Raw genomic sequence first — 9529 nt, forward strand, 5'->3', positions numbered from 1 at the left:
GTTATTTTCTAGGTCCACGGATCGGTTTCTATGCAAAGAGCAGAGCGCCGAGCTGCTCGGTCGCCTCTCCCCCTTCATCCCCGGCTGAGGCATGGGGCTTCCTTTGTGCTCGCCTTACAGGGGGGCTCGGAGAAAGGCAAAAGCCGGATCGACATGGATCCTGCTGATTTTTTTGCTTGTTTTTTGCCGCCGACTCCCCTGTTCCCTGCTGAAAGCCACAACACATCCAGCTCCCCACCCTCCTGCTGCCCCGAAATACACCAGGCACCAGCGTTTCTGGCCCCGCAAGGGCACAAAGGCACAAACCCAGGATGTTAATCCTGGTAATGGTGGTGCCGGAACCTCCCATGTCAACGCATCCAGCCAGGAACTTCTACACCAGGCATTTCTGGACCCCCGAAATCTGGACCCTGGTGTTTGCCCCTCGAGCTCCCCAGTTTTCCCCATGCACCAAATCCAACCCCACCACCAAATGCCAGACCGTGGTGCAACGAGGCCACAAAGGACTGGATCCGGGCTACAGAATTCACTAGATCCTGCTAAGTTTGTACCCACACCCTGAAATTTGCCACCCTAAATATGAAATGCTTCCACCACCACGTAGGGCATCAAAGCAGTCTAACATGCGGCGTTTGCTGCATCCATCGTGTTTAGTTCTCATACCCAAACCCAAATGCTTCCTCCTAAAAACAGCATAGCACCAACGTTATTAAGATTCAGATCTGGGACATGGACTGGGCTAGATCCTGCCACCATCTCAAATTCTCCTCTCCAGATACATAAACAATGCATCCGTTCCTAATGCACCAGCCAATCCCCACACCTTGGTTTAAGCCTGCAGGGCAGTATCAAATCACTAATCTGACTTGACACCTGGAACCTGCAACTTTTTTACTCCAAGACTCAACTAGCAAAATATAACAATGAATAGCAACTTCGATTAATTATTATTCCATGAGATTATTATTGATATTTTCTATGTCTATTATAGTAGTATCTAGCAGCTCCAGCACCAACACAGACATACTTGGTGAAGACCCTATAGCTGTGGTTCTCAACCTTTTTTAGAGTTGAGGCATCTCTCAATAGACCTAATTATTATACTCGAGGCATCTCTCCATAATTTCCTGAATTGACCCACACCCCATGTAAAAGGTAAACAGTGTTTACCTCCTTGGAGAGGGACCAGGGAGAAAGGGATGGAGCAGTGGCTAAACCATGATGAGCCAGAGCCTACACTTATCTCCTCATACCTCAGGGTACTCTTCAAAGGATCTTGTGGTACCCATGGGTACCCCAGTACCGTGGTTGAGCATCACTGCTCTCATGTGGAGCATGAATCCCTCTCCCTCCCAAAGGGTGCAGTCAAGATGTGACTGCAGCCTGGGTTGATAAATCCAAGCTAGCTTTAAACTGCTCCAGTGTGGCTGAGTGGCCACTGCAGCACAATGCTCAGCAATGCAGGTGGCAAAACACACCAGAGAAGGTAGAGAAATCCTCCATCAGTTGGCCTGTGCTGAATTTCACATTGCTGTGGTATCGCACCATCACAGCCCAAGCTTGATATGTTAAAGCTAGCCAGGGTATGTGCATGAGTGGCAGCCTCATGAGTTCACTGCAATGTTGCTACATCTTGGATGTTGGTAGTCAAACAGTATGATTGAGGTCTCACAGCAAATATGAATTTTTTATAGAGGTTTATTTAGTTTCTCACCAATTATATTTAATAGGAAATCACTGAAAGTCATTGTATTAACCCTGGTAGTTCTTAAAGTGTGTATGTCCACTGAATTTGTTGCAGCTAGGTGCATACATATAAATAAGGCATGCCATACATTAAATCCTTCTTCATCAAGAGTCGAATTGTCTTATATTTTATTCTTCATCAGGGAAGGCTGCACACACAGCTGCTAATACACATGCCAATCCCTACCTACAATTAAGCAATAAAAACCTAAATAAATACACAACATCTTTGTTGTGAAGCATCTAGAGATCTATTACCACCATAATCCCACGGAAGTGTGGAAATGAGAAGTCAAGCCCACTTTGACTCTGTGGGCAGCCCTTGCTAGTGCCACAGCTATAGTCCAGTATAAACCTGAACTACAACCATAATATGGCCCGCTTTCCCTTTTCTGTGCACAGTTCCTTAGAAAAACTGTTTTCCCTCCAAAACTAGTAGGTGTCGACATGTGGTGTAGGAGTAGATTGTTTTGAGAGGAGTCTGGTGAAGGAGAGGGTGAGAGGAGATGAAAGAAGAGTTGAGATTGCATTGCATGGAGAATATTTTATCCATTAGAGCAGGGGGTCTCAAAGTTTTTATGTAGCCTGTAAGTGGCCGTGGCCTGGCAAACCACGGCCCAGCAGTCACAGCCAACCATGGCCAGAATTTCCAGCCAGCAAACAGGTAAGGATGCGCCCACCTCCCGGGGTGGGCCAAAACCTGTGCTGCCGCAGGCTCTGCAGAAGGAGCCGTGGCCTTTCCGCCAGGCTCTAGGGGACCGTGGTTTGCCAGGCCGCACCTGCTTCCAGTCCAGCAGCCAACCGCGCTGTGGACCAGCAGCCGACCCGCCGCGGCCGCAGCCCAGGGATTGAGAACCCCTGCATTAGAGCAGTGTTTCTCAACGCATGGGTCACAAGCAAAAGTGGGTCACAAGAATATACGAAAGGGTTGTGAACAGACTTAAAAAATGGATCAATGCATTAGAGCTTGCACATGTGTATCAGTCAAGGTTGGGGTGAAGAGGTAGTAATGTCAAGGTTGGGAGGGGAGGTAGTAATGTCTCCTGTTAGGTGTAGCACCGATTGATTGGTTCTATTCTCTGCCCTGCTATTGACTGCTCAGTGACCCTGGCAAGTCAACCTCCTTGTTCCACACTGTCCCCTGTCTGTGAAACAGGGATAACCACCACCCTGGTACAACGTTTTGGGATCCCTGAATGAAGTGTCTACAGAGATTATTACTGAACCAGAATTAGATTGCTAGATGCACCAAAAATGCCTTCCCAAATGCTTAGTATCCCATCTGAACAAAGACTGGACTTCCTATAAAATTATATTCACAGTCAACAAGAGAAAGCAAAATGGTTTGCAGCGTTGTGAATGTCAATGATATGTCATAACCAAATATAGGCATGCAACCTCTGCTCACATCACCAAGGCCAGGGTTGTCCAGCTTCTAAGTGGCCATATCCCCCTGGGCCACACCAGCAGGAGTTGCATGCTGCTAGACCACACCAACACAAGCCACAGGCTCCCCATGCTACATGTCTCAGCTCCCCCACTGCACTACGCTGCATGGGCCCCAGGCTGCGGTCTGTGCGGTGACACATCACACTGCCCCTTGGGACAGGGGAAGGATGTGGAAGCCAGAGAAGGGTGGGGGAGCCTGAAGCCCCTGGTTGCAGCTGCAAGCAGAGGAATTGGGGAGGGGGTGGTGAGTAGCAGCTGGGGGTTGAGGGGGGCGGTCCAGGGCTTCAGATTAACCCTGCAGTGGCTACATACAGCTGCCAGGCTGCTGGTTGCACAGCCCTGACCTAGGCTGTGCTGTGGACTGTTCTGTAACATGGCAGAGCCAAGGAGTAAGTATGTTATATTCCTGACAATCCCCAGACATGCACAAAACTTCTCACAAAGGCTGAAGTTCTCATGCGGATTGCATGAACAAATGTCTCTTCTGTTGCCTCACATACAACAGGCCAGGTTTCCTTTTCAAAATCAGTGGAGGACACATTCAACCTCCCTGTAGTACCGTGGGGGCCAACCTTTTCAGTAGGATGCCACAAATTAGCTCAGCACCCTCCCTGAGTGCCACTCTGATCTTCTTCCTCTGCCTGATTTGCTGTCTTGCTTTCCATTTCCTGCCCTGTGCTATCTGGCTGATATGCTACTCACCTTTCTGCTCCTTGCCTAGATCTGTTGCTCTGCTTTTGGCTTCCTGTCCTATCCATCACTGTGCTGCCTGTCTCCTCCCTGATCTGCCACATCACACACACAGCCTGCCCATACCATGTTGTGGGACTAATGCCACATGTTGGCCATGCCTACTGCACATGATCCACCCAAGGATGAAGAGGCAGTGGTCACACTCTCTATTGCACTGCTATTAGTGAAGAGCACATTTCACAGAATCATAGAAAATTAGGGCTGGAAGGGACTTTGGAAGGGTCCAGCCCCCTGCTCAAAGCAGGACCATCCCCAACTAGGTCATCCCAGCCAAAGCTTTGTCTAGCCAGGTTTTGAAAACCTCCAAGGATGGAAAGTCCACAACCTTTCTGGGTAACCTGTTCCAGTGTTTTACTACACTCCTAGTGAGAAAGTTTTTGCTAGTATCTAACCTAAACTTCCTTTGCTGCACCTTGAGACCACTGTTCCTTGTTCTATCATCTGCCACCACTGAGAACAGTCTAGCTCCATCCTCTTTCAAACCCTCTTTCAGGTAGTTGAAGGCTGTTATTTAGTCCCCTGTCAGTTTCCTTTTCTCTAGACTAACTAAGTCCAGTTCCCTCAGAAGTCATATCCCCCAGCCCCCTCACCATTTTTGTTGCCCTTTGCTGAACTCTCTCCAATTTGTTCACATCCTTTCTGTAGTGGGGGGCCCAAACCTGAACACAGTACTCTAGATGTGGCCTCACCAGTGCTGAATAATCACTTCCCATGGTCTGCTGGAAACACACCTACCAATGTAGCCCAGTATGCCATTAGCCTTCCTGGCAACAAGGTTACACTGTTAACTCATATTCAGCTTATGGTCCACTGTGACCCCCACGTCCTTTTCTGCAGAGCTGCTGCCCAGCCAGTCAGCCCCCCGCGTGCACCGGTGCATGGGATTGTTCTGTCCCAAGTGCAAGACTTCGTACTTGTCTTTGTTGAACCTCATGAGATTTCTTTTCGTCCAGTTGTCCAATTTTTCTGAATCCTAGCCATACCCTCCAGCATATCTACTGCTCTCCCCAGCTTGGTGTCATCTGCAAACTTTCTGAGGGTGCGCTCTGTACCATCTTCCAGGTCATTGATGAAGACATTGAACAAAACTAGCCCCAGCACCAACCCCTGGGGCACTCTACTTGATACCAGCTGCCAACTAGACATTGAGCCATTGATTACTACTCTCAGAGCCTGATGCTCCAGCCAGTTTTCTGTCCACTTTACAGTCCATTCATCCAGCCCATACTTCCTTAGCTAGCTTTTGAGAATGTTGTGGGAAACTGTACCAAAATCCTTGCTAAAACAAAGTACATCACATCCACTGGTCTCCCCATATCCACAGAGCCAGTCACCTCATCATAGAAGGCAATCAGGTTGGTCAGGCATGACTTGCCCTTGGTGAATCCATGCTGACTGTTCCTAATCACCTTCTCCTCCAAGTGCTTAGAAACGAATTCCTTGAGGATCTGCTCCATGATTTTTCTAGGGACCGAGTTGAAGCTGACTGGTCTGTAGTTCCTTAAGTAGGCTCTATATAGAAGTCCTGCTTGTAATAACACATTACACTTACACCATACTAAATCTGTGAAATATTAAGTGGTGTTAAAGTTAAAATATGCTGCAGTAGTTGCACATGAATGGTTAATCCTGTTCCTTATCCAACTTGCCACAAGGGGGCTGTTGAGCAGGGTTGTGGCTAGATGTTGGGAGCGGGGAGTGAAGAGAAGGAAGCTGGGAGTGATGCATCTTGGGGTGCTGGAAGACTGAAAATTGCTTGTCTTATCTCCGTGAAGCAGACTGGAGTTACTCTAACACAAGCTAGGTAGCATGGGCCAGTGTTAACCCTCTTCTGAAGGGATGCAACTAAGATGCACTTACCAAATGTTAAGATGCTTTAATATGCTTGCATTTTAAGTGCCCTTTGTATGGTCTAAATGTAATGTGTAACTTCACCCTAAGGAGCACCACTGCACTGTTACTTTTAGCAATGGATGCCAAAAGAGTTTTCTTCTGTAAAAGATACCTCCTTAATCTCTCTTATGCTTTAGTGAGCTGGGCTAAATAATGAGCACAGTTTCCCTTGACATGATAGAATCACAGAAAAGTAGGACTGGAAGGGACTTTCAGAGGTCACCCAAGTCCAGCCCCCTACCAGAGACAGGATCATCCCTATCCAAAACATCCTATACAAATCCATTGTCTAATCTACTGGCAACCCAGACAATCACAAAGCGTGATGCCCTAACCTGCCACAGGTAAGGCAGGGGGACAAAGGCAGTCAATGTCCTGCTGTTACGAGAGTTAAGTTATGCAAGGAAGTCAAATAAGAAGGCCACTGCCCACTAAAACCAAGGGCATAAAACAAGTGCATGCAAATTTATAAGCAACATTTTATTTCGTAATATTTGCCTTGAGACAATCCCATTTACAGATGTCAGTTTTTATACCTCTGTCTAGTCATGTGCCTAGAGATGTAGGATGAATATCAGATTTCCACAAGAAAATTATGGCACACACACACACACACACTTTACCTGCAAAGCCAGTCTCAGGAGAGCAAAATCCAAAGTCTTTGGGTGGTGCACTAAAACCTGCATTTCACTCACCAAAACACATCTCTTTTGGAGATCCATTTGTCCCAATACAGGTGTAAGCAGAAAGCACCAAATGTTCCTGCACTGCAATCAAGCTGCACATATAACTTGTCCTAGGACTTGATGCAAGAATGTAGCCCTGTTCTGTTTTCATATTTACTGCAAAAGATTTGTCACCAATTAAGGAATTTTCCTTAGTTTTAGTCAAAACAAAAACATTTGTAAAGGCCTTAAAACTTGCCTTGGTAAGCAGCTACTCATTCAGCACATTGTGAAGAGCATGGGGGAAGGACTGCAAAAAAAAGAAAGGCAGTCACTTCTGATAAGCCGAAAGCAGGCCAACTATTCAGCAAATGTGCTGCCCACAAACGTTTCTGCTGCTGCTGCACAGAAAACCTGGCATGACCAACAAACAAGCTGTGTGTTAAATCATTCCTCAGTTGATGTAATAATGTACAAACTATCATAAGCCACTGACACAACCTCACAAAGTTTGTAATCTGTGCAGAGACAGTTCTTCTGTTACGCACTAATCTCCCTTATGTCATTGCTAAGAAGCATTTATCTGCTGCTGCTCATGGGTAGATTCAGGATTAAGCAAAAGGGGGTATGACAGATGCCACCAGCACCACCCTTCAGACTGTGGTGAAGGGCAAGGCATTGCTGGAGCTGCTGGGCTGGTGGGGGGCTGAGCAGGGGGCAGAGGTGGGAATGAGGGACACACCTGCTTTTGCTGTCCCTGGTTGAAGTCAGAACCTTCCTGCAGTTCTGGGGCTACCCCATGCCTGCGTCATCAGGGGACAACGGTAGCAGTGAGCAAGTCTCACCTTCCTGCCCAGCTCCTGATACGTCCTGCCAGCTGAGAGCAGGGGCAGGAAGAGGGAGCCTGCCTGCGGCTTTCACCGTCACCCCAGCCAAGCCTAGCACGCTGAGGGACCCTGCCCCATTCCTGGGTCAGCCTGGCAGAGCCAGCCAGCATGGACAACCACCCAGGGTGGGTCAGGGGGGCACCACACATACACAGACACATGCACCGTGCCCTGCCCAGCTGCTCATGCCAGGGAAGAGCCATCGGGGGACTTCAGTGGCAACTAATGTTGGGGGCTGGGCAGCCTCCCCTGGCTGCACCCAGGGCTGATTGGAACTGGCTGGCTGGGGCAGTAGGACAAAACCCCCTGGGGCAGCAGCAGTGGTCATGGTGGAAGCTGCCAGGCAGCATGATGGGCTGGAAGGAGGATGCTGACAGAGGGGCCCAAGGCAAGGCGGCAGTGCCCAGTGAGAAGGCAGCATAGTTGGGTGGTCCTGACTTGTGTGCCAAAGGCTTTGCTATCATTGACCTGCTGGGCCTGGAGGCTGAGCTGCAGCCCCCTCGGTCACCACCACCACTGCTGAGGGTTGGGCGGTGGGGCCCTGCTGCTGGGGCTGGGCTTCCTGTGTGGGCAGCCCTGCCTGCTGCCCACCTGCCCTTCCTGCCACTCCATGTGGAGCCTCCACTGCCCCTCATCTACCTCCCCCATGGCACCCCCACCCCCTACACAAATACCCCATGCCCTCCCATATATCCCTCACCTTCTCCCCTGCCTCACACGCACCCCATGCACACAGTGCCAGTGGCTGGTGGGAGGGCAGGGGGTGAAGGGTGCCAAAATAAAATTCCCCTAAGGCACCATTTTTCTTAAGGCAGCTCTGCAGCCAGGGACAGTGGGAATGGCAGGTGGAGTCACCCTTCCTGTAGCTGCTCCTTGTCTCTCAAGTGTGCCCTGTGGGCTCTAGCAGTGCCTGGATGATCTGACTTCAGCACCAGTTATGTTACCTGACATGGTTTGAGCTCTCCTCACTCCAGCTCCCGCTGCTGTGATGCAGGTACACGCATAGGCCCTGGCTGCTGCCATTACCTGGTTGCAGAACCCCCCTCATCCAGTGCCCCCTCCAAAATCAGCTTCTGGAGCTCCCACCCCACTTACTCCCCACCCCTGATATGCTATTGTCCCTGTGGGCACTGTTGGTGCCTGCCACTTTAAGACCTGAGCCAAGCAGCCAGCAGGTGCTTGATTGTGCCAGCCATTTTCAGATCTTTGGCCACCTGTAGAAACAGAGCATTATGCTGCTGGCCGGCCAGGCAGTAACATTGCCTGGCTATAAGGCTGCTTGGTACATCCTAGAGGTAAGGAAGGAGCTGTAGGGGATGGTCTGGAGGTTCCTGGTCCTGGGCATGTCCTAAAACTGCACCCTACTGGGAGTGGGTGGTCTGGTGGGGCTCTCAGTGGTACAGGAGCCCCTAGGAAGTACCAGGCCAGTTACCACCCTGGTGAAAGGCAGGTTGGGGTGCCTTAATAACCCCAGCTCCCACAATTGGGTGGGTTACCTCTAGTAGGGACCAGAAGGTGGACCCTGGAAAGAGAGAGTGGGACAAGAGGCTCAGAGGCCTGACAGAGTACCCTCAATTGGTCAATGCTGGGGCCAGGACCAGACAGTCAAAAGGGCTGGGGGCCCACCGTGAGGGATGCCCAGAGCTGAGGGCCTGGGGTTCTGACTGGCCTTGGAGGTGAGGCCAGGGCTTAGGTGGCCAAAGGTCCTGGGGGGACCACGTCTGAGATGGGAAGTAGTTTCAGGGAGCTAGACAGCCCCAAATGAGGGCGGAGTAGGGTGCCTGAATGCAGGGATCAAGACTGGAGGATTCTGGGGCCCGATGTGGAGCTGGTGAGGCTAACATCTGTGGATGCCATCTGCAAGCCTTGGGCTGCAGTGTAGGGGAGAAACAGAGCTATAGATAACACCCCCTGGGATCAGGGCAAGAAATGGGCAGCCTCCTGCCTAATTAAGATCATTGTGATTGATGGCAGTCACTCATCGTGGTGACCTGTGACCAGTGGGGTCCCTCAAGGCTCTGTCCTGGGACCCATACTGTTCAACATATTCATTAACGATGTGGACATTGGAGTCAGGAGTGGACTGGCCAAGTTCGCCGATGACACCAAACTTTGGGGCAAAGCATCCACGCCAGA

The 9529-nt window shown here is 50.0% G+C and overlaps 1 protein-coding gene and 1 long non-coding RNA gene across 2 annotated transcripts in view; one reads left to right on the forward strand and one right to left on the reverse strand.

The window, feature by feature from the left end:
• The window catches only part of LOC109309081, a 1637-nt gene extending 448 nt beyond the window's left edge, over positions 1–1189 (forward strand). The window contains exon 2 of the long non-coding RNA XR_002100781.1: positions 13–1189. This is a non-coding gene — a long non-coding RNA (uncharacterized LOC109309081). The remainder of the gene's footprint in view (positions 1–12) is intronic.
• Positions 1–6578, reverse strand: part of LOC109309078 (hepatoma-derived growth factor-related protein 3) — a 63260-nt gene extending 56682 nt beyond the window's left edge. The window contains exon 1 of the mRNA XM_019533689.1: positions 6537–6578. Coding sequence (XP_019389234.1) covers positions 6537–6563 — 27 coding nt within the window. The 5' untranslated portion in view covers positions 6564–6578. The remainder of the gene's footprint in view (positions 1–6536) is intronic.
• Positions 6579–9529: the final 2951 nt, after the last annotated feature.

This window comes from Crocodylus porosus, unplaced genomic scaffold (genome assembly GCF_001723895.1).
Source record: "Crocodylus porosus isolate Cpor-Errol unplaced genomic scaffold, CroPor_comp1, whole genome shotgun sequence".
NCBI lineage: Eukaryota > Metazoa > Chordata > Crocodylia > Crocodylidae > Crocodylus > Crocodylus porosus.